This window comes from Onychomys torridus, chromosome 6 (genome assembly GCF_903995425.1).
Source record: "Onychomys torridus chromosome 6, mOncTor1.1, whole genome shotgun sequence".
Classification (NCBI taxonomy): domain Eukaryota; kingdom Metazoa; phylum Chordata; class Mammalia; order Rodentia; family Cricetidae; genus Onychomys; species Onychomys torridus.
In genome coordinates this window covers 38,255,184-38,280,449 of record NC_050448.1, presented here as the reverse complement: position 1 = coordinate 38,280,449, position 25,266 = coordinate 38,255,184, and the positions used below count along the sequence as shown (strand labels likewise).

Genomic DNA, 25,266 nt, shown 5'->3' with positions numbered 1-25,266 from the left:
CAGGGAATGAAAGCTCTGATGGAATGCCTCAACTTTCTTTCCTGCAAATGTCTCTCCTACAGAGGCCACAGCTTGGCACTTACAAATTAACTGTGCATCAGCATATTTACCACAAGAAAATTTATGTTTATCACAATAAATGTATTTATCAAATTATGTTTGGAGCCAGAAGCTCATGGTCACTTTCATAAAAGCTACACTTGCTCTAACTTCCTATGCTCAAGGCCTTGGCTTTGATCTCCAGCACTCAGAAAGAAAAAGGGTTGGGAGTCTAGTCTCATGAAAGAAAAATAGAACTAATCACTAATGAGGCAAAACTTCCCATTCAGACCAGACAGCTTGCTGGTCACGCATGCTATTACCCCAAGAGCTGGGCTCCATTCAGACACTGGTTAACATGTTCTCACTGCAGGGGAATAGTTAATTAGGCAACATAAGGTATAACTTGCTAAATGCATGCCTCAATTCATCAAGCTGTTTAAGTGAAGCTGAGAAATACTTTCTGATTGTTTTAGCCTCATAACTTGGAAAATAGATGAAATACATTCTTTAACTTTTTTTAATGCACTATTAAAATAATGTGTGTATGTGAGTGTGGAAATGTGTCTCATGGTGCACATGTGCCGGTCAGTGGATGAGTTATGTAGTGGGTCTCTCCTGCCTTTACACAGGTTCTAGGGATTGAACTTGGGGTGTCAAATGTGTGTGACAAGCACTGTAACCTGCTGAGTCAGCTCCCTGTTTTATGTGTGATACATTCATGAAGGAAAAACTCTGCAGTCAGATAAACAATAACATTTAGATAAACACAGAAAAAGTTAATTACATAAACCAAAGAAAAAAAGGAGAATAGTAGTTATCTCTGTTGTTCCAATAATGCTACTTTTTTCTTTCAAGATTTTTCTAAAATGGAACTGGCAAGATGGCTCAAGGGATCTAAAGGCGCTTGCCACCATGCCTGACAACTTGAGTACAATCCTGCATGGAAAGAAAAAACTGATTCATGAATGGCTTATATATCTGCACAAACATGCTATATGACACATGGGTACATGCATCATAGAAAATAATAAATGTAGAAAAATATTTTTCCGGTATGAACAACAACAACAACAAAGTCAACTATGACCCATCAGATTCAATTTTGTTCATTTAAGATGGTTTCACTCAATAGCCTAGCCTGGTCTTCAAGTCGATATAGAGCCCAGGCTGCCTCCAGCTGCCTCTAATTCATGGCTTTAACCCTCCCTCTGCCTCCCCAATGCAGGGATTGCAGTCTACCTGCCACTGTATTGGGCTTTTTTTTTTTTTTTTAATTAACAGCTATCTTAGCAAGAATATAAGCTTAATAATTAAATAATATTATTTAATTGTACCTTTGAAGTGCTGGTGCCGATAACTATACTAAACAAGTATCTACTTAAATACTTTACTGGTTTAAGTCCTAAACTCAACATCATTTTCAAGCCTTTACCACTGATATGTTTTAAACTATCATGAAACAGAACAGTCTGAGGAACTTCTATTAACAAAAGAAAAAGCAGGCAAAGTATTTATAATGGATAAATGAAAATTGCCTTCTCTAAAACAGTAACCAACAATTCTGAGTTACTTAAGATAGATAAAATTGGGGGCTGGAGGGATGGCTCAGCAGTTAAGAGCACTGGCTGCTCTTCCAGAGGTCCTGAGTTCAATTCCCAGCACCCATATGGCAGCTCACAACTGTCTATAACTCCAGTTCCAGGGAGATCTGACACCCTCACATAGACATACAGGCAGGCAAAAAACCAATGCACATAAAATAAAAATAAAAATAATTTTAAAAAAAAAGATAGATAAAATTGTTTTCTTACAAAAGAAAAAAAAAAAAACTTCCCCAGGAGACTTTCATACAGCTTAAACCATTTGCAAACCACAGTTTCATCTACGTCAATTTGTAACATTTTAAAACCACACAAAAAGGAAAGGAAATTTTTAGTTCAGCAGGCAACCCTGAAAAATGCAACTGCTGTCGTTGTGGCCAACTAAACAGTCTATGATTCTCTGAAGAGCCAGACCCAGGCCTGCTCGGGCCAAAGAAGACACCACCAGGTACGTCCTTTTCGATGATTAGCTAATTCAGTTTTTCCCCATGGGAACCAAAGTCACGATTTCAGTGCTGAAGCAGTCACAGGCTGCTGGGAAGCAGGGCAACAACTCTTGGGCTCTGTTGGGCTGTAATTAGACCTGACCATCGGCTTCTCTCAGCATTTTCGGCTTTCTTTTGGTCTCATCTGTCTTAAAAATAAATCCAAATGAGACTAATTATAGAAGCTTCAGTTATTCATTTTTTCTAACTAGATCGATAGGGAAAGCCATGGTGTATCTTCGCAACAGGTCCTAACCAGACTTTTCCTCTACCAGTCCTACATTGGCAAATTTCAAAGCATGTCCACCATGACTCCCATGGAAAATCGACTTAGTTTTTGTTCCAGTTTGCTTTGTTTTATTCCCTAAGGAATGAGTACTCTATGCCAAAGAACCAAGACGACGTTTAGTTTCCCTGCTTGATTTTACTGGAATACTGCTGAGTGTGTCTATTTGCACAGATACCATTGCCATAGTGTTTATCAAGCTCTTAGATTTAGATTTGAGATAGAGAGCACAGGATATGGTTATAGTACAATTTTGCTCTGATCAACATACGCAAAGTTTTGAGAAACTATTTTTTCATGGTAATCTAGACACAGTTAAAAAGAAAATGCAAAGCACGCAAGACTCTCTGGCATTACATTGTGACTATTTGAAGTAAGTTACACCACTCTGGAATAGATGGTCAGGTCTAATTAGAGAGACTGCCAATCAAGACAAACTATTATAATACTTTTCTTTACCATATGCCTTACTAATATAATGAGAGCTCATCATATAATTTTTTAAGCAACAGGGCACTTACAGAAGAAACAAGTAACTATTTACTGTCATTTTGCAACATCTGAAATGCCTATAAGGAAGTCAGAGAAGCCTGAGTGACATTCAGACATGAAGAGTCTCCTTCCGGCCCACAGGTCTATAGGAAGGCTCACAAACAGGAAGAAGGAGAAAGGCTAAGAGTCCAGAGAATGGTCAGTGAGTACAGATCCTCCTCAAGCCCAAATAAGCTGCAGAAATCTTGAGTACTCTGCAGTCTCCTCAATTGATTTGAGGACTGAAAAGAGGTCACTGATAAAGAACCCACCCATTACTACAGTGCCATGATTCTAAAATTCTACCACACATTTACATACAGAGATAGGTAGGACTTATTCACAGAAAGTACACACTCCAACAATCTAAAGTGAGACTCGGAGCTAACAGAGATGGAGGTGTAGACCAGTGATAGGTTATCATGCTAGGTATGCAAAAGCCTTGCGTTCAAGGCCAGCACTGAAAGCAAAGACAGCCATCAGGGATATTAAGAGAAAAGTGAGTCACGATAACTTTGACAGTTTCCAGAAATTTACATAAAAGACATAAAGTTAGCTTTTACATAAGTATATATAAACATATAAATGTGTATACATGCACGAGGGTGAACACACACACACATAGTAAGATTACACTACAAAACACATGGAATACCTACACTTCTCCTTTACTTAAGCTGTTTTACATGAGAACTGCTAAGAGTATTCCTGCCACATAACCCTCAGGTAAAGATTGGTCCTTTACAGCATTAACCTTAGAATCATCATGGACATGACTGTGACTTCTGAAATGTGACTGAGATGAAATCTTGGCTCTGTAACTGGCCAGCTATCCAAGCAATGGATTTAAGGTTGGTATACCACAGATTATAGCAACCACACAACAGGATTCATATAACATTAAAAAAAATGTATTGTCATCAAACACAAATAGTAAGTTCTTTAAAATTTTCATTAAGGTTGGTACAGAATGTCAGTACCCGTGGACCCTGAAAGCTCTGACTCCTCTGGGGAAAAGGGAAGACCATGTAACCTTTAAGTGACTCTTAAGAAAGTTTGATATACATCTGCCTGATCGACTTACTTGCAATGATTACACCATTCCAAGAAAACATAGTAGGGCCATTAGACAACTCAGCCAGGAAAGGTGTAAATTAGGTGCATGAGTAGACCTAAGTTCCATCCCAGAATTCAGGAAAGGGTAGAAGGAGAAAATTGACTTCACAAAGTTGTCTGTCCACTGACCTCCACATGCATGCCGAGGCACACCCACGCCTATACATCATGAACATGCATAATAATAAATAAATTTTAAAGGCACATATTGTATCATTAAATATTTGGAGATGTTAAAGTTTAATAAGACTTTAGAAGTTATTTGATTTAAAGACAGATTTTATGGTTCCTGAGCCCTTTTATTGTCAGTCAGTAAACTTCCAATATCCTGAAACATTATGTATGATTTTGTTCCTGAAAAAAAATTCTAAAGACTGAGAATCCCAGGTTTTACATTGTTTGATTTCTGGAATATTCAGTAAATTCCATTTGTTTTATTGAAGTAATATTTTTGACTTCACTTCTTAAAAAAGTATTATTTAATATGAAAATGGATTGCCCACATCAAGACATATAGCACAAAGTACCACGTATGGCCCTAAATATGGGAGTTAGACTCAACCATACCAAAGGGAGCTGAGTTTAACTTGAACTCATAATTCAAGCCAGTGTTCTCTACCTGGAAGGAGCATGACAAGATTTCATTGTCATTATCAGATGGTCTCAATTGTGGTGCTTCTCTACTGTGAAAGTTAGAAAGGATTTTTGTTTTGTTTTGTTTCAGATTGAGACAAGGTCTCATGTATACCAGGTTAGCCTTGCCATTTAGCCAAGAATGAGCTTAAACTAGTGTTCCTCCTGAGTGCTGAGATTATAAATTAGTACCAACAGGTCCAATAAAGCTACAAATTTTAATACAGATATAACTGACCCTTTCTTGGAAAATGTTGTAACCAATAAGTACAGATTCATGTTTTAGAAGCTTTGAAAAATGCACTTTCATAAAACTAGTATAAAACACTTCCGTAGAAATAGTTACAGCCATTATATTCGACAAAAATACTTGTCAAACTCCAACAATTCAAGTTTTTCTATTAGGTGAATTTTAAAAAGTAAAAACAAACACAAGAAAGTAATTTCATTAACATAGCAAGAATAATATAACAAAAAATATCACACAGGTATTCAGAGTTAAATATGGCAACTAAATAAAATCTTTAATATGTTCGCCATTTAAAGTGTTCACCAGCCACACAGAGCTGGAGGCCATACACTGGCCTTCATGATCTATACCATCACAAAACTGGAACATGATGAGGGGCAGTAGGCATCAATATAGAACCAGAGTCTAACCTTTCAACTCTTCCCACAGAAAATAAGAGACGAAATTTTATTTCTAAAAATACATTAGCAGGATTCACAACACGGGACCTGATTTTAAAATAACAATATGAAACCCTTTCTACCATCTGCTATCATCTTTTCTCCAGTCAGCCTAGGTTCTTGCAGCATTAGCTACAAAACCTACAAAAAGAAAAGCAGAAAGCCGCACTGAAATCTTCTCAGACAAAACCACAGCACCTTCCTCTCTCCACTTCCCAGAAGCTCTGGTCATTCACCTCCTCTGCAAAGAAATTTCACCCTCAACGGGTAACAGAGAGCTATACAACACAAACCCACAAGGTCACAAACATCCCTTCCCACAAGCAAATTTACTTGGATTTCCTGAAAGTCACAGAAATCAGACAGTGGAGAACATGGAACCATCTAGGATGTTCCCCCTAGCCCAGTGAAACTCTTCCCTAAAAACTAGGAAGGCCATGATATTTAGAATATAAATGTTTTCAAGGAAAGTATTTTCCGATTTTAGTTACTAACATCTCCTTCTACTCTTTCTAACAGATCCGTGGTTCGTTTCGTTTTTTAATTATTGAACTCAAGCTTCTCCCTGAAGATGACAAACAGTTCACTGTTCTGTCCAGTTTACAGAGATCTGGAACCATTTACATATTTTTTTTACTTGGTTTTCCTCATTGGAATCATTGGAAGTTGTTTTGCAACATGGGCTTTTATACAGAAAACCACCAATCACAGGTGTGTGAGCATATACTTGATTAATTTGCTTACAGCTGATTTCCTGCTCACTCTGGCATTACCAGTAAAAATTGTTGTTGACTTGGGTGTGGCACCCTGGAAGCTAAGGATATTCCATTGCCAAGTAACAGCCTGCCTCATCTACATCAATATGTACCTGTCTATTATCTTCTTAGCTTTTGTCAGCATTGATCGCTGTCTTCAGTTAATACACAGCTGCAAAATATACCGAATACAAGAACCTGGATTTGCAAAAATGATATCAACTGTTGTGTGGCTCATGGTTCTTCTAATAATGGTGCCAAACATGGTGATTCCCATCAAGGACATCAAAGAAAAGTCAAGTGTAGGTTGCATGGAATTTAAAAAGGAGTTTGGAAGAAACTGGCATTTGTTAACAAACTTCATATGTATAGCAATATTTTTAAATTTCTCAGCCATCATTTTGATATCCAACTTCCTTGTAATTAGACAACTCTATAGAAATAGAGACAATGCAAACTATCCAAATGTGAAAACAGCTCTAACCAACATTCTCTTGGTAACAGCTAGTTACATCATATGCTTTGTTCCTTACCACGCTGTCAGGATCCCATACACCCTCAGTCAGACAGAGGTCATATCTGATTGCTCAACAAGGATCTCCCTCTTCAAAGCCAAAGAGGCCACACTGCTCCTGGCTGTGTCCAATTTGTGTTTTGATCCAATCCTGTACTATCATCTCTCAAAAGCATTTCGACTGAAGGTCACTGAGACTTTTGCCTCGCCTAAAAAGACTAAGGCTCAGAAAGAAAAATCAAGATGTGAAAATGATGTGTAACATACAGGGGTCTGCATGCTAGTCCTCCTTCCTGACAGAACCACAAAGCTGCTCATAGTTTTCAAAGATAAAGGAAGATAAACAGTAGTAAAAGCTGCTGACAGCTAGCAAACATGGACTGGTTCCTGTAGATCCCTTCTTCAAGTGGAATTACAAGCAATTGTGATACAAGCCAACCCTGTACTCAGTTGCTGATACTCTTTAGTGCAAATATTTGTACAGGAAAGTTAACAGAGCATGTTGAACCAGGGTCAACTGGGTGACCACAGTGAGAAGAGCCATGGTAAGGACTCAGGGGCTCATTTCAACGGCTGCAAATGACTTCTTGATGAAAATATGCCAAATAATCAACATCTCAGTTGCCAGGAGCCCTTCAGCTACATGACCTTAAAAGTCTTCAGCAACCTCAAAAAATAAAGATATCAGAATACCGGCATCGTCTTCATTTTTATCCTACCTCTTTGAAAGTTAGTACATGCTCGATTTAGTACTCTTACTTTTAACATCAGATTTTTTCCAACACAATAACAACTCTTAGTTATGAAACATTTACAGGGACAGGAACTGTGGCTCACTGTGGTTAACTCCAGCACCCTAGAGGCTGAGGCAAAAGGGTCATTATGAGTTTGAGACTAGCATGGGCTACAAAGTCAATTGCAGGTCATACAGGCCTATAAAATGGGCCCTATCCCTAATTAATTTTAAAAGGGGATTACAAACAAATTGGTATGTTTTTAGCAACACATTGGAGCTATTAAATTATATTAATTATTGAAACTGTTTTAGAAGCAAAAGTCCACATCAAAGGAATTAGAAAAATAAGACCATCTAAAGAGTCTTAAAGTAGACACATGGACTCAGACCACTAGGCCACGCTAGGAACATAGCCTATGTTAAATACTTTTCAAATCTAGAAACCCAGCCAATACTTTTCAAATCTAGAAACCCAGCCAATCAGAAAGAATCTGCAGTACAAAGTACAAGTCACTCCAGCTCTGACCAGATCCTCTCCACTGCCAGTGCATACACAGGTGAGGTATGGCATGAAATAAACTAAGAAAATCGGAAAAGGACTGACGAACATGCACGAGGTTCACATTTGTGCTTTGGTTTAGTACCCTCCCTCTTCGTTTTCATTTCCTTCCTCTTCTTCTTCATCTTATGTACGTATATATGTATGTATGTATGTATGTATGTATGTATGTATGTATTTATTTATTTTTGAGGCAGGATCTACTATAGCTTACTGTAGCCTTGAGCTCACTATATAGCTTCAGATAATTTTAAACTCCTGATCTTCTTCCCTCTACCTCCCAAGATCTAGAATTATAGACATATGCTATGAAAAGCAGCTCTTCTGTGTGTATTCTTAACATTACAAAAATCCACATAACATAGTTACTAATGGTCTAGAGAGACAGCTCAGCGGTTAAAAGTACTTGCCCCTCTTGCAGAGGGCCCAGGTTCAGTCCCCAGCATCCCATATAGGAGGTTCACAAATTGCTTGTAACTCCACTTGCACAAAGGATCCAAAACCCTCTTCTCCACTCCTCTGGCACCAGGTATGCTGATGGTACACATACATACATGCAGGTACTCACACATATGCACATTAAATAAATAAATCTAGAGAGGAAGGAAGGAGGGAGGGAGGGAAAGAAGGAAGGAAGAAGGGAGGAAGGGAAGAAAGGAAGGAGGGAGGGAAGGAGGGAAGGGAAGAGGGAGGGAGGGGAGAAGGGAGAGAAAATGAATGTGTTCCTGGATGCCAAGAATATAAGTTTGATTTCAATGTTATTTTTGTACTTGAAAAATTAGTTTCAAAGTCCTGTGTATAGGTTCACAAATATATTCTTAGTCTGACAAAAATAATTTAAAAAGCACCAATTTTCTATATTTTAAAAAGAAACTTCTAACAGTAGCTTCTAGAAAACATCAATGACAGGAACTCTAACACTCTGTCAATTCTTGCCAGGTTACAGCGAGGTAGAATGCATACACAATAAAACCTGTACTTATCAGTGGCCTAAACAACATTTTTTTTTTTTTTCTGGTAAGCAGATCAAAACAGCCATGAAACAGTAGATGCAGAACTATTTTTGAATCTTTATTCAAGTATGCCTTCATCCTCTCTCCTTGGTCTCTAGCTTCTAAGATAACAAAGTCAGCAAAAGACCAAAACATATTTTCATGTTCTCTTCTCACGCACAACTGGTAGTCATATTTCTCCTAATCAGAAAAGAAAAAGACTATCAATAATTTTATTAGCCTATCTTTTTACTTTGATTTATTCTCAATTCTAGTCATTATAAAAGGGGGGGCCTTAAACAGGTCAGTAGTAGAAAGCTGTGCTTGGTAAGGTATTTCGGTCACACAAGGTGGATTCATTTGAGAAGAGGAAAGAGAAAACGTTTCCATCAGATTGGCTTGCAGGCAAGTCTATAGGCATTTTCTTGACTAATGTGGAAGGGGCAAACCCACTCTGAGCAGCGCCACTCTGGGCAGGTGGTCCTAAGAGGTATATGAAAGCTGGCTGAGTGACCAGAAGAAACAGCTAGTAGCAAGGATTCCTCCACGGCCTCTTCTTTAGTTCCTAGCTTGAATTCCTTCCCCGACTTCCTCCTGCATGCTAAGATTGTAATCTGTAAGATCAAACAGACCCTTTTCTTTCCAAGTTGCTTTTGGTGGTGGTGTTTATCACCCAAGAGAAAGGAACTAGAACAAAAGCTAACTGAAAACTAGATCCAAAGTTGGTTTAGTGGGTAAGGACACTTCCAGTGCAACCATAAGGACCTAAGTTTAGATCCCAGAATCCATACAAAAGTCCAGGAATTGCCACTCACTCACATACCCCAGCACTGTAGGGAGCAGAGACAGGAAGATCCCTGGAGAGCTCATTGGCCACCAGCCTTGTTCTAGCTACAGTAAGAAACCTGTGTCAAAGGGACAGGCAGAAAATGGTAGAGTAGGACGCATTCCTCTGTGAATGTGTGCACAAATGCACACAGTTGCATACAAACACAGAGAGAGAGAGATACACCACAATATACACCTTACATGCCTGCATAATCACATGTGAAAATTAATAAAAATTAAAATTAGAACCTACAACAACAGTCAAGAGACATCATCAAGCAACACTTTCCAGGAAGGAGGTAGACAAGGTCATGTGAACAACACAACAAAGCAGCTGATTTTTGGTACCTGCTCAGATCTCAGAAGCACAGAGCATTCAGACCTGCCAATGTTGCTTATACAGGCCAGCGCCTGTAACTCCCAACTACTTCCAGCACCTCATTGTATCATTTTACACTTCTTTTTTTTTTTTTTTTTTGAGACATTCTATGTAATAGTCCTGGCTGTCCTGGAACTCACTCTGTAGACTAATCTGGCCTTGAACTCATAGAGATCCACCTGCCTTTGCCTCCCAAGTGCTGAGATTAAAGGCATGGGCCACCACTGCCAAGTTTACACTTAATATTTTAAAACAAACCCAAGGCATGATACTTCCTCCATGAATGTGTCAGAAATATCTGTAACATGTAAGGCCAATCTCTCTGGTACCACAAATGAACTGCCAGATTACTCTGAACTGAAAATTGGTGATACAAAGAGCCACAGAAAATTACTGGTAATATTCTGAGATGAACAAGAAAGAATTTTGTAAAGTTTTAACATAGTACAAGGACACAAACGAAAAGGGCGTTTTAATTGACACAAGACCAAAAATATGGACTTAGTGAGTTTGAGTCATTTTGGAAGATGTTCCAACATATCAACTATATTTAGCTTTAACAAAATCCTCAGCTTACTGTTCAAAACTTCTAAGTGCCCAAACATACCATGCAAGAAACAGTTTACCAAAGAATTAAAAATGTCTCAGCTTTTAGCCTAATGACCATTACTAACATCAAAAATACTCTGGTTTCTCTTTGGGATAAACACTTCATTATTTAAGACTTCAACACTAAGTTCCCTGTCAAGCTCTCCTCAAGTAATATCTAAGCTTTAACCCCACCAGGTCCAAAGCCAAGCCCACCCCATCCACAACCCCTGTCATCAAGTCAGAACCAACTCTCAGTGATAATGGTCCTTCTCTCCAATATTCACTCAGATAATGAAAGGGACCCAGGAATGTCAAAAGCTTGCCTTTAGTGGGCACAGGTTTTTACTACCCAATTGCTTCACTGGCCCCAAAATTCTTACTCATCCATAAAATGCCAAAAGTACCAACAGTCAAACAATACAGGTTTAAAAAAAAAGAAACTGATCAGCAAACAACTTTCAAATTAAAGTAGGAAACATATTTAGTCATTATTTGCAATGACTCAAATCCTCTTACTAAAAGGATATTAATACAGGGAATTCTATTAAATCTAGTTAGTCACTAATAGTCACACCACAATATCCAAGCTATATATGTACACAGGCAATATGATCCAAATTATAGCCATCAAAGCAACAAGTGCAAATTTTCACCTGACATCATTATGTGTAAGCAGATGAGCGGGTGAATAATCTGACATCCAATCACCAATGACCATATAAGGAAATCATCATTGTACACACTGATGGAACCTTGACTTACCAGAGGTATAGGAAAGTGGGTTGCGTACTGAAGATGACGGAGGAGGTCATAATTTGATGGAAAAATTAATTCCCTTGGTTTTTCTCTCTTTAGCAATTTCTCACCATTAAGTGACATTCTTCTGCTCAGGGAAGGGTTGGCATTCTCACAGGATTCTCCAGGCATGGGAGAAAAAATCTATGTCATGTAAAACAAATATTAGACATCATTAATGAAGAAAGCAAAACCAAGCTTTGTACCACATACCAAACTTCAAACACAAGATGCTCACAGAAACTTTATTAATTTCCACAAAAGTAAATCTCACACACACACACACACACACACACACACACACACACACACACAAACAAATCTGTCAGTATCATTGCCCCCCACCTTAAGAAAATGGGTAAATGAAAAACACACATGGGTAGGGAGGGAGGGTGGGAGGTGGCCTAACCAATAAGAGGACTGGCCATGTAAGCAAACTGAAAAATGTTATCCCCAAAGAGTTACATTTCCTCCAAAAACGTGTGCCTAATAATACTTAATGAGATTAATCCATAGACAAATGTTTTAAAATGTACAACCAAACCATGATTTTATAATATAGTTAGCAAGATTCATGAAAAACACATTGTACTGAGAGACAGGAGGAAATATGAATGAACCCATAACACTATTCTTTAGAAACTCGGTGCATAGATGCTCATAATGAAACTACAGCCCCATACTCCTTGGAGAGAATGATCCCCAAGCAAAAGTGCGAGAGCCAGTCAGTCAGTTTTATGTATTTCACAAAGGGGGCGACTGCACCCCACAGCCGGCGAGGAAGGCTAGAACAGGAACAACCACAGGAAAACACTGTGACTTAGGGTGGGTGACATTTACATGACAAGCATGAGTCATTCCAAGACATGAGGCAAGAAATAAAAAGATGGAGGCAAGCAGCAGGGGTGGGAATTGGTGGGTGAACTGTCAATGAGAATCAAAGGTTGAACCTACTGGAAACTCAGAACCAAAGTCACTTTTAAAGTCACTCTTGTCTACGTCATCAAAAATGTTAGTGGTTCCTGAGCCAAGGCCCATGTGCGCCATAAGACTGTGTTCCTGGTAATTGCCAGAAAAAGAAAACCGTGTTGTAAGTGTTGCAGTTTAAGAAATGGACGTTGAAACGTGACAGTAATTTTCCGACATCTTATCTACCACTCTCACTGCCTACTGCTCCAAAGGAAGTTAAAGGAAACTTGAAGACACGCCTTGAGTTTAAGAGTCCCTGTGAAGACAAAGCTTTAACCCCCATGGTGTTTTAAAGGAAGAGCACAGAGCTTCATAACTTAAGACAAACAGGCCACAATTTCTTTCACTGGGCTATTTCCAATAATAATAATTAAAAAAATGAGAGACTCAGAGACCTAAGACTAAATTGAGATGCTTTAAAAAACAAATATAGCTACAACTTTAAAGATATCCTAAGAGTATCAGGTAAATGCACAATAAATAACTGAAACAAAGCTATGTTTTGAGTACATCAGAGTCTCATCATTTTCCACTGTTTCTCATTGTCACCTAAATCATTTTATCTTGAAATTTTAAATTCTGGGACGATGTCTACAATGTCAGAATCTGACAGAAAGGCATACAGTCACACCCCCAGCATAAATTGCTGCAAAGAACAATTCTACCCTGTTTTAGAAAGAGATTAAATTTTTCAAAGAAAGTCTGTGCTATTACAAACGAGGGAGTCCCCCTTTATATGGAGAAGACTGGTATATGGAGACGCTCCTTCAAATGACAGCCAAAGGAGCATGATATTAAAACAAGTTAACCTGTGAGGAACAAAACTACGAGAAAATTCCAGGCTACACACATCTAAAACTAAAAGCATATCACTTTAATCTTAATGGGGGGGGAAACACATTTTTTGTCATATCTTTTCATTAACTATACAACGCAGAAAATTCTAGAAGACATATATTCCAATTATCCTTTGTGATTAGAGGGGAAATAAACTTTGTAGAGAGAAAGTAACTAACATCCAATTGCCTCTCCATCACCGAACTGCTTATCTGAAACTGACTCCCCCCAGTGGAGTTTACTTCGGGATGTGGTATGGACATCACCCCCAGGGGTTTACCTCCATCTTCATATCGTGGTCCTTAGAATAGTGTTCATCTGCATTCTCTCCTGCTGGCGACCGCAGCCCAGCAGAGGCAGTGACTGACAAATCTCCTCTGGAGATGAGGGTGCACATGTACGCATCATGGGAGAAGACGTCGTGGCGGATAAACTCGCAGAAGAGCAGCACCAAGTTCACAAATTCCACCTTCTCGCATTCACTGTTTGGGTCCGCTAGGTGAGAAACAAATTCAATCAAAGTCTTTGACCAGGCAAAAAAAAGAAAAAGAAGGGAAAAGGAAAAGGAAAAAATGCAAGGTTTCAGAGCATTTTCACTGTCTCTTATCCTTTCATATTTGGTGTTTCTTTAGAAAAGTAGTACAAAAGCTGGCAGGGGTGGTAGATATAGGAAGGGGAGTAGATGTGTGCACTGGGTGGTTTTATGTCAACTTAACACAGGCAAGGGTCATCAGAAAGGAAGGGGACTCACTTGAGGAAATGCCTCCATAAGATCCAGCTGTAAGAAACTAAAAACAACCTAAACCTAAAGATGGCTAGAGAAAATGGGGGACATCTGCACAGTAGAGTATTACTTGGCTATTAAAAAAATGACATCATGAAATTGGCAGGCAAATGGGTGGAATTAGAAAAAAAAAAAAAATCAACCTGAGTGAGGTAACCCAGACCCAGAAAGGCAAACGTACTCAATCATAAGTAGATATTATCTGTTAAGTAAAAGTATAACCATGCTACAATCCACAGACCCACACAGGCTAAGTAACAAGGAAGGCTCAGGGGGGACACATGGATCTCCCTGGGAAGGGGGAATAGAAGAGATTTTTGTGGGTGGACTGGGGGATGGAGTGGGAACAGAAGGGATTAGGTGGAGAGAAGAAGAAGGGAGTACTGGGAAAGACAACTGGGCATTGGGGGGCCATGTAGAAACCTAGTGCAGTGGAAATTCCCTGGAATCTATCAGAGTGACCCTAGTGAAGTCTCCAAGTAACGGTGTTGTTGTTAGGGGGCATGCCACCCAGCTCCCAATGAATCACACACAGAGGCTTATTCTTAATTATAAATGATGAGCCTTAGCTTGGCTTGTTTCTAGTCAACTTTCCTTAACTTAAATTATCCCATCTATCTTTTGCCTCTGGGCTTTTCCTGGTCTCTGTTTTTGTATACCTTTCTTTCTTACTCTGTTGCTGTTTGTGTAGCAGGGTGGCTAGCCCATGCATGGAGTCCTCCTCCTTCTCTAACTACTTATTTTCCTCACAGATTTATCCTTCTATGTATTCCTCTGCTTGCCAGTCCCACCTATCCTTTCTCCTGCCTTGCTATTGGCCATTCAGTTCTTTATGAGAGCATCAGGTGTTTTAGACAGGCACAGTAACACAGCTTCACAGAGTTAAACAAATGCAACATAAACAAAAGTAACACACCTTAAAATAATATTCTACAACAAATGGGGAATAATGGAGCCCAAGCTGGATGTCTTCTATAACCAGGCAAGGCTCTCAGCAATGGGACTAGGACATCAAACCAGCCACAAAACCTTTGACCCACAATCTCTACCCTGCCTGCAAGATGTGCTGGGGTGCTGGTGGTGCAGAACTGTGCGAGTGGCCAGCCAAGGACTGGTCCAAATTGAGGCCCATATCACAAGAGGGGGCCCATGCATGGCACTGCCTGGATGACCAGAAACCAGAGGCTGGACAGCCCAGAGACCCAGGATAGGAACAAACATGACTGGCCCCAAACAAAACAAACAAAATGACATTATTCCTAATGATAACCTCCTCTATTCAGAGATCAAAGCCTATCCCAACTGTCATCAGAAAGGCATCATCCAGCAACTGATGGGAGCAGATGCAGAGATCTACAGCCAAATACTAGGCAGAGCCAGGGGAACCCATAGTAGAGGGGGAGGAAGGACTGTAGGAGCCAGAGGAGTTGAAGATACCATAAGACCACAGCCCACAAAATCAACTGAGCAGGGTTCATAGGGGCTCACAGAGACTTGGAGCAGCAATCACAGACCCTGTGTGGGTCTGAGCTAGGTCCTCTGCACATACATGACAGTTGTGTAGCTTTGTGTTCTCGTGGGACTCCTAACAGGGGGAGTGGTGAGCATCTCTGAATCTTTTGCCTGTGCTTGGGATGCTTTTCCTCCTACTGGGTTGCCTCCTCCAGCCTTGAAATGAGGGTGTGTGTCTAGTCTTGTTGTAATTTGTTATAACTAATTCTGTTGCTATCCCTAGGAGGCCTGCTATTTTGCTAAGGAAAAAAGAGGAGGAGTGGATCTTGGGTAGAGAGGAGGTGGTGGTGGGGACTGGGAAGAGTGGAGGGAATGGAAACTGAGGTTAGGATGTAATGTTTAAGAGAAGAATAAAAAAATTTTAATGGGGTTGGGGATTTAGCTCAGCCCTGGGTTCAATCCTCAGTTCAAAAAAAATATTAAGCCAGCTGTAAGGCATTAGTGGTCAATGGGGGAGGGCCTGGCCCGTTGTGGGTGGGGCTATCCCTGGGCTGGTGGCCCTGGGTTCTATAAGAAAGTGGACTGAGCAAGCCATGAAGAGCAAGCCAGTAAGCAGCACTCCTCCATGGCCTCTGCATCAGTTCCTGCTTCCGGCTTCCTGTCCTGCTTGAGTTCCTGCCCTGACTTCCTTGGATGATGAACTTCCAGTGATGTGGAAGTATAACTGAATAAACCCTTTCCTCCTCAACTTACTTTTTGGTCATGTTGTTTTGTTACAACAATTGAAACCCTAGCTAAGTCAATGAGTGCAACCAGAATTTGTTATATACATGTATAAAATTGTCAAAGAAAAAATTAGTAAGTTCTATTTTTTTTAAGTTTTATTCAAACATTTACTGAGGCACTAACATCTGTAAAGCACTAATAGGCAGGTGACTTTCTTTGTAGGAATGTGTATGCATGTGCCCCAAGTTTATTTGTGTGCTAGTGCCCTCAGAGGTAATAAGAGGGTGTAGAACGCCCTGGAGCTGGAGTTGCAGATGGTTACCAGTTTCCCTTAAAGAGTATTGGGAACTGAGCCTGGATCCTCTGTGGAACAGTGAGTGCCTTCTCTCTAGGCCTGACAGGCAGAATAGTGTGCAGTTATAACTGAAAAATGTGGACCCTGTTTGCTAAACACAATTTCAAGTTGTTTTTTGTTTTTGTTTTTTAATGGAAGGTAAACATTTATTGCCAGAGAAGAGAAACCATACACAAAAATTCTGGATTCTTTCTCTTCATGCACTAGTTTTGCAATGAAGTCTAAATACCAAGAAGGAAGATATTTACAAAGATACATTTTTCTAACATGGCCCTGTACTGTATGGTGGACTTCTTGTCATAGAAATCATATACTGCAAACTAAGTCAATTTCAAGTTTAATGATACTGATTCCTGAAAAATAAATGACTGTGTACTTCATAATGCAAGCCAAAGCATGGCCAGACTGTTTTCTCTTTTACTGCTAAAACAGTTTGTGACTATCTTCAAATACACTAAGAGGGTTGCACCTTTGGGGTACAAATGTGCACTATTTCAAATAAGACTTAATAACAGTTTAAATGCTAAGGAGACAGGGGTGGGAGGGGTGTCCTATTATGGCTAGTCTTGACTATAAACTGGATAAGCTTTAGCATCATCATGGAAAAAAATGTTCTGTGCATGTCTGTGGGGGAGTTTCCAGATTGTGATGAAGTGGGAAGCCCCTAAATGTGGGTAGCATCAATGCATTTGGCTAAATAGACTGAATAGAAAGAAAGTGAGTAACCACCATCAAGCTTTGCCCTCTGGCTCCTGAGTGTGGGTGCAGGATGACCAGCCACCTCAAGCACCTAGACTTCCCCACCATGATGGACTGTGCCCTCCAGTGAAAATAATCCTTTTTTCACCACAGTCTAAAAAGCTTTATCTCATACCTTTTGGATAAGCTTAGAAAACTGTATGGCTAAATCTGCAAAGCCAAATTCCCGGCAACATCATTTTCATAAACACCAATCAAAAAAAAAAAAACAAAAAAAAACAACCCACACTCATTCAAAAGCCTCTGTGCTCTGTTCCCTGAACGTTGTACTAAGTGTCTCCTCTCACACTCAGTGACAAGCAGCCTCTTCTCAGGGAAACTGAACGGGTCTCTCAGACAAAAAAAAAATGTGACCCAGAAGAGACAGAGGATAGAACACATTCTCCCCAAAGACAACTGAAATGGGTGGAGGCAGCAAGTTTGGACCAAATGTGAACCTCCCAGATGGCCCAAGATAATTTATAGCTGCCAACTCTTGTGCCTGGCTTTCTGCTATCAGGGTATCACCTACCCTCTCACCTTCCTGTTTCTTACTTACATTCAAACCATCTGGATGGCCCCAATACTTGCTTTCCTCAAGGCCAGTGGTCCTCAACCTGTGGTTCAAGACACCTTTGGGCCTTGCAAATATGACATTTACATTATTATTTATAACAGTAGAAAAATTACAGTTATGAAGTAGCAACAAAATAATTTTATGGTTGGGGGTCACCATAAGAGGAACTGTAGTAAAGGGTCACAGAATTGAGAACCACTGCCCAAGGCCATAAGGCCTCCAGATAATTCAAGGAAAGCCTTGCCTTGTCCCAAAGATCAGCCAAAACAAGGCCCCACCTCAAGACAGCCATAATAATGTGTATTTATTTTGTAATTTGACCTCTTTTCCACAAATGTCTCCCTTCCCTCCTGTACCTATCACTCCTCACTCTGCCACTCTTGTATTCCTCTATACCTTCCTGAAGATCCTCTGTTATGTGGTGTTCTCATTTGCAAATCTCAGAATAATGGTGAGCAAGCTAATCCTACTCACACAATACCTTTTCAAAAACTTTCCACCCTTAGTACCCGTCTAGGTGGTTGTTAATTCCACCAACTCTCAACTTCCCAACAACAGAGTAGGAGGACATCAGCTTAAGGTGATGAAAACGTCCCAAGGAGAATGGTAAAGCCATGTAGGCTGCAAGGTTATGATAAAGTACTGTGGTTTTATTCTCCTCCCTTCTTAAATGTAAGAGAAAATCAGAAGAGTAGAAAGCAGCTCCAAAAGCAAAATATTATCTTCACAGTGCACACCTAATTATCATTGGACCTGAATTCCTCTGTTTAGGTGAGAGGGAGAGGGAGGGAGAGAGACTTCACTGATTTTAAAATGACTAAACTTACACAAAGAAAAAAATATATTATATTTTCTTAGTAAAACAGATTATATTCTGTGCAAAGAACTTTAGATAAGATGCAAAGAACAGAAGGCTCACCTGATAAAGGCGAGGAGGAAGGAAGGGAGGAAGGGAGGGGAGAGAAAGGGAGGGGAGGGGAGAGGAGATGAGAGAGGAAGTCCCTCATTTAAAAGCAAAAAGCCTTCTTTACTTACACAGTGATGGAGCCTGTGTATCTAAAAATCTTAGCAAAACGTTCTGGAAAACAGGCAAACTAGATCCAGTAAGAGAGGCTGAAGAAATAGACTCTTTCTCATCTAGGACTTCTGATTCGCCACATCTCTGCAAGTTAAAAAGAAACCAGGACAGTGAGTCAGAGCGTGCATGCAGTTACAACAGGTGGTGATTTGCCAGCATTTACGAACATCTGAACTCTTGAACAAATGAGTGACTGAAATTTCAGCACTATCTGAAGCACGCATGTCACAGTGATGGAATTTCTAATAGAGGAAACCTCTCCATTACAGTTCAGCTGATTCCAAGAACATCCTGAAGAATGTGATCTATGTAAACTGCCATATCTGCTCTGGACTGTACAGTAAACTCTGCATGTTAACAGAACCCCCACTGAATATATAAGAGAGTACAATTGAAATATATTCCCTACTCCTATTCAAAACTGCCGGACACGGTTTAAGTTCATGTCTAAACATGTTTTTGCTGGGCTCTCTGACACAGTTATGACGGATTAATCTATGTTGTGTTTCTGTCAGGAAGATGCATCTAGAATGTGTGTTAGGAAGTGTCAACTAAAGAAGCCAACAATACTTACAAAAAACATTCTTTTGCTTACTTACGACATTTCAACAAAAACATTCCCTAGGAGTGACTGACTCTCTGTGGCTCATGAAATACAGCTGGAAGTTTTGTTTTTTGTTTTTTTTTTTTCTCCATTGCTATTTACTACAGAATTTACTAAGCAGGAGATTAAACTATTTAGATGTAATCAGAATCATCATTTCTATTCTTTTTAATATTTCTTTGACCTTTCCCATTTTGATCTTTTAGTCTTTAATTGGGTTATTAAAAATATTATATTAAAATACTATTTAGTCTATTCTCTATTTTCAAAGGTCAACTGTTAATGACTCCAATAACAATAGAAATCAATTATCTTAGCCATCTCTAAAGGCATGCTTAGATATATATACATGTTTGGTTTATATCAACTTTGAAACTGTTGAGTAAGCTCTCTGTGAACCTCTTCAGAATGATACACATGTGTATACATATGAATGCAATACAAAACACAGAGAGAAGAGTAAAGTGGTATAGAAAAGAATAAGAGCGGGGCGGTGGTGGCGCACACCTTTAATCGCAGCACTCGGGAGGCAGAGCCAGGTGGATCTCCCTGAGTTCAAGGCCAGCCTGGGCTACCAAGTGAGCTCCAGAAAAGGCACAAAGCTACACAGAGAAACCATGTCTCAAAAAACCTTAAAAAAAGAAAAGAAAAGAATAAGAAACAACCTAGAAAGAGCCACAAATAAGTGAGAAATGAGTCTCAAATTGGGAAGGTCCAGTTAGTCACTACAGTTAGCATAGATAGCCTAAGGTCCAGTTAGTCACTACAGTTAGCATAAGATAGCCTAAGGTCCAGTTAGTCACTACAGTTAGCATAAGATAGCCTAAGGTCCAGTTAGTCACTACAGTTAGCATAAGATAGCCTAAGGTCCAGTTAGTCACTACAGTTAGCATAAGATAGCCTAAGGTCCAGTTAGTCACTACAGTTAGCATAAGATAGCCTAAGGTCCAGTTAGTCACTACAGTTAGTATAGATAGCCTAAGGTCCAGTTAGTCACTACAGTTAGCATAAGATAGCCTAAGGTCCAGTTAGTCACTACAGTTAGCATAAGTTAGCCTAAGGTCCAGTTAGTCACTACAGTTAGCATAGCAGAGCCTAAGGTCCAGTTAGTCACTACAGTTAGCATAGATAGCCTAAGGTCCAGTTTGTCACTACAGTTAGCATAGCAGAGCCTAAGGTCCAGTTAGTCACTACAGTTAGCATAGCAGAGCCTAAGGTCCAGTTAGTCACTACAGTTAGCATAGCAGAGCCTAAGGTCCAGTTAGTCACTACAGTTAGTATAGCAGAGCCTAAGGTCCAGTTAGTCACTACAGTTAGTATAAGATAGCCTAAGGTCCAGTTAGTCACTACAGTTAGCATAGCAGAGCCTAAGGTCCAGTTTGTCACTACAGTTAGCATAGCAGAGCCTAAGGTCCAGTTAGTCACTACAGTTAGTATAGCAGAGCCTAAGGTCCAGTTAGTCACTACAGTTAGCATAAGATAGCCTAAGGTCCAGTTAGTCACTACAGTTAGTATAGGCTAGTCTGTCTATAATACACGGAAGATAGCAGTGAAAGGTTCTTCCTGTTTACACTCTGTACCAAGGTCATTTGTTCACACCTTAACAGTGTCTTCCATTCCCAATGTCAACAATGTCATCTTTTGTTTTTGATGACCACAGCTCTGCCAATAGGAGAGAAGACATCTGTCAGAGTGTTTTTCCCATTTCATTTCCCATAACTTCACAGGAAGTTACAAGCAGCCTTATGGACAGCCAGGTGGATGTTCATCCATTCACACCACAACTTGAGAGGCCGGACACAGAATCCTGACCAGGATGGGCAAGGCCACTGTTGTCAAGCTCACATTCTGACACAGGAGGGCAGATATTACACACAGGCACATCATCTACCTTCACTTGGGCTGCAATGATGAAAACAAAGCAAAACAGTGATGTGGGTAAGAGTTGCTAGGAGTGGATATGATCATACGGTGATGGCAGACTTTCCATGTTACCACAGGAAGACACTTAATGAAATGGGAGTGCTCTACAGAGACACACTGGACGTGAAAATGTTCAAGAGCAGAATTTGCCACCCAAAAGGGACAGCCAGAGAAAAGGCACCAAATAAAAGTAGTTTGTTTTATAAAAATAAGTTGTATAGGGTGAGAGGACAGACAACCAAGATCAGGGCAAGAACATGGGACCCAGAGGACAATGGGTACCAGATGTTATAGGAAAGGTGGGTAGGGCAAGCAACAGGAAATTCTGTAGGTCTTAGAAAGCTCTGTCCACCTTAGGAAGGAGGAACATTTACACTTCTAAAAGCTCACTCTGGGATCTGTGTAGAGGAAGAGGGAGAACAGAGGAGAAGCAGATCAGCATGGAAGACCAGAAATCATCAAGGGGAGGCCAGGCCAAGGGTCTCAACAGATCACACACATTCCCTGTGGCCACTGGGCTAAAATTTATATTAAGAATGCTCACTTCATCTGGCTGTGGTGGCACACACATTTAATCCCAGCACTGTGGAGGTAGCGGAGGATAGAACTTTGAGGTTGAGGCCAGCCTAGTCTACAGAGCAAGTTCAAGGACAGCCAGGGCTACACAGAGAAACCTTGTCTAGAAAAAAAAAAAAAAAAAGAAAGAAACAAAGGAAGAAAGAGGAAGGAAGGAAGGAAGGAAGGAAGGAAGGAAGGAAGGAAGGAAGGAAGGAAGGAAGGAAGGGAAAATCACTTGGAAAATTCCCCTTAATAGTAGCTAATACTGACAAATGTTGGCTATAGTTTTCATTTTATATGTCTGGGACTTTATTGATTCTATCTAGAACCAAATCATAATCTTAAAAATAATTCAAATTGATATCTGTGGTCTCATAATCCTGTCTCTAAAAATATTTCTAAGTCTCCTAACACATTCTGTAGCTTCAAAGTGTTATAAAGTTGGTTTACATTGTATACAAGTTTACATGTGTTTATTGGTGTTTTCTGAATCTCAGCGTCATTTTGTGTTTCTTTGTTCTTATCAGATGTCACATTTTAATTTTAAAAGGTACAGTTCTTAATTATTCTAGAACACTAATTGTTGTCAGTGTCTACTTAGATCCTATGAGTCTTGAAAAGATGACATATTCCCCCCCACACACACACTCCTTTCTCAAGACAAAGAAAGCTAATACAGGTAAGAGTCAGGATATCCCTCCTCAGCGTAGTACTTTAAACTACATCATGCATAAGCAGAGAGAAAACTGGACCTACCTCTGCCTCAATCTCTGCTTGCCTTTTCTCCAAGAGTTTCGCCACAGCCATGGCCCTGTGCTTGCCAGATCGTTTGCAGCTCACGGCCCATTCACATAACAATGTCACCACAGCTTCATCATTGGGGGCAACCTAATGACCAAGAGAAATGTACCAACCATATCACAATGAAGCAAGCAAAGGACGTCCTCAACCTTAAAGCTTTGTCCCCAAGTTTTACCAGCAGATGCTTTCAAAACATCTTAACTTAAATAGGAAAGGAAAACCTCAGTTAGAAAGAAAGGAATCACGCAAAATTCACCGGAATGTGTAATAATTCCAAGAGAGCCATAATTTCCTTAAAGAAGCCTTGGCGCTCTAGTATTGAGTTTCGAACTCATGAAGGGAAACGACTACTGAACTCCAAGAGCAGTTGTTACAAAGTCCACATACGTCACTCTACTGTTAGGTGGGCACAATGAGGACTAGGATTTGATTGTCGTGTATTCCTATCTGGCTTCTTTATCAAATGACCAGTGAGAAACTAGGAGAAGAAACAAACCAGGGGGAGGCTAGAATACTGATGATGCATGTGTGGCTCATCCCACCATAAACAGCAACCATGAAGAGGGAAAGCCAAGCATCCAAAGATCCAAAACCTGAAAGCAGACCTGGTCAGCCAGGTGCCGTGGCTATATGCGGAAATGTATCAGTCCAGGGACAGACTCTAGTGACTAAGGATGAGAGGGCTTCAGGGACCCAAGGGACATGGAACATAGCTGGTGGGGTTGAGGGGTGGCAGAAGAAAGATCAGGCTTCTATGCCGTTCCTTTGCTTCACAGCGTCCGTGCCACCACAGCAACATTCTGGCTCTGAGACTGTGGTATTTCTCAGGAGTATAAACATTATGCTAGACAAAGTAGATGATCACAGTATTAGAAGTTAAATACCATGCTGGACACTCTTAACACTTCAGAATTCATGAGCTCAAGTACGGTTATGATATAGTTATGAGCACAATCCCAGGAAGCATAGTTACACACATAAACTGAGGCTTGTGGACCCTGATACGTATAAGGATTCCAGAATAAAAATGGATGAGGAGCTGTCAACACTAGCAATCCATTCAAACCCTAAAAATCAATTTGTTCTGACAGTCCATCTGGAAAATCTTATTTCCCTTTCCTAGCAGGTATCATTTGCAAAAAGCTTCTTGGTTAGAGGTAGGAGTTTGTGTCCATTTCCCTTTTCAGTGCTAGGAGTTTGTCTGGCTTGAACCTGGCTCAAATACATGCTGCCATTATTTCTATGAGTGCCTACGTGCGACCCTGTTACGCCTGGAAGACGTTGTTTCTCTGAAGTCATCCACCACCTCTGGCTCTTACAATCTTTGTCTCTTCTTCCACACGGATCCCTGAGATTTAAAATGAGAGCTTTGATGGAGCCATTCCATTTAGGACTGATTGCTCAAAGTCTCTCACTCTCTACACATTGTCCAGTTGTGGGTTTCTGTTATTACCCATCTACACAGGAAGTTTCTCTGATTTGGGCTGAGCGATACACTCATGTGTGAGTACAGCAATATGTGATTAGGAGCCATTTTATTGCTTTGTTCATTTAGCAAAATAACATGATAGGTGTTCCCCTAGGCCTGTAACCTATCCAGTCTCAGGCATTTTTAAAATTAAAAAATGTTCTAAGACTTTTATCCAATGTTTTTAAATTTCTCTACATATGTGTGGTATTATCGTGGTAGACATTTTAAAAGGAGTTCTGGGACTCCTTAAACAAGGGATGGGCTGGAGAGATGGCTCAGTGGTTAAGAGTACTTGTTCTTACAGAGAGCCTGGGTTCAATTTCCAGTATCTCCATGGTGGTTCATAACCATCCATAATTACAGTTCCATGGGATCCTGACCAATATGGGAATCAGCATCCATGTGGTGCACAGACATATATGCTGGCACATAAATATTCATACACATAAAATTAAATAGATAAATCTTTTAAATTTTAAAAAATAAAACAAGGGAAATAAGTAAAATAAATTTTGATCATGGCATTTAAATTTTAGAAGGCATTGTGAAGATTTTTCTGGCTGAAATCAATGTAATGCAAAAGCAGGGCAAGTCCTGAAGCACCAAGTTTGGATTCAAAATATGAAAGAAATTAAACTATTGCACTAATAGAAAACTGAGAGCAGCATTTTTAATCCCATCAGTAAAGTGCATTATGTTCACATTTTTAGGTATTTGCTTTACATCTTCAAGATCAGATAAACACATACTTACAACAAAACCCAAGTACTTTACTGCTGGCAGCCTCAGGCCTGGCAGTTCAACTTCCTTTAGCTGTTGTCCTCACCATACATGATTTTACATCTAACTGAGGTATGCTA

The 25,266-nt window shown here is 40.0% G+C and overlaps 2 protein-coding genes across 12 annotated transcripts in view; one reads left to right on the top strand and one right to left on the bottom strand.

Annotated features, from left to right (window-relative positions):
• The window catches only part of Med12l (mediator complex subunit 12L), a 340,622-nt gene that overhangs the window by 221,449 nt on the left and 93,907 nt on the right, over positions 1 to 25,266 (bottom strand). For 9 of the 11 annotated variants that reach the window (XM_036191125.1, XM_036191135.1, XM_036191130.1 and 6 more), the window contains 5 exons: positions 22,891 to 23,022; positions 19,007 to 19,133; positions 13,620 to 13,834; positions 12,488 to 12,592; positions 11,501 to 11,677 (listed from right to left, as the gene is read on the bottom strand). In XM_036191125.1, coding sequence (XP_036047018.1) covers positions 11,501 to 11,677; positions 12,488 to 12,592; positions 13,620 to 13,834; positions 19,007 to 19,133; positions 22,891 to 23,022 — 756 coding nt within the window. The remainder of the gene's footprint in view (positions 1 to 11,500; positions 11,678 to 12,487; positions 12,593 to 13,619; positions 13,835 to 19,006; positions 19,134 to 22,890; positions 23,023 to 25,266) is intronic. The other 2 variants (XM_036191132.1, XM_036191133.1) reach the window with 1 other exon arrangement.
• Positions 5,956 to 6,915, top strand: Gpr171 (G protein-coupled receptor 171). Its single transcript, XM_036191144.1, has one exon. The coding sequence runs from the start codon at positions 5,956 to 5,958 to the stop codon at positions 6,913 to 6,915; it is 960 nt and encodes a 319-aa protein (XP_036047037.1).

Coding starts and splice junctions, on each gene's coding strand:
- Gpr171 (XM_036191144.1), top strand. CDS start 5,956: ATGACAAACAGTTCACTGTTCTGTCCAGTTTACAGAGATCTGGAACCA.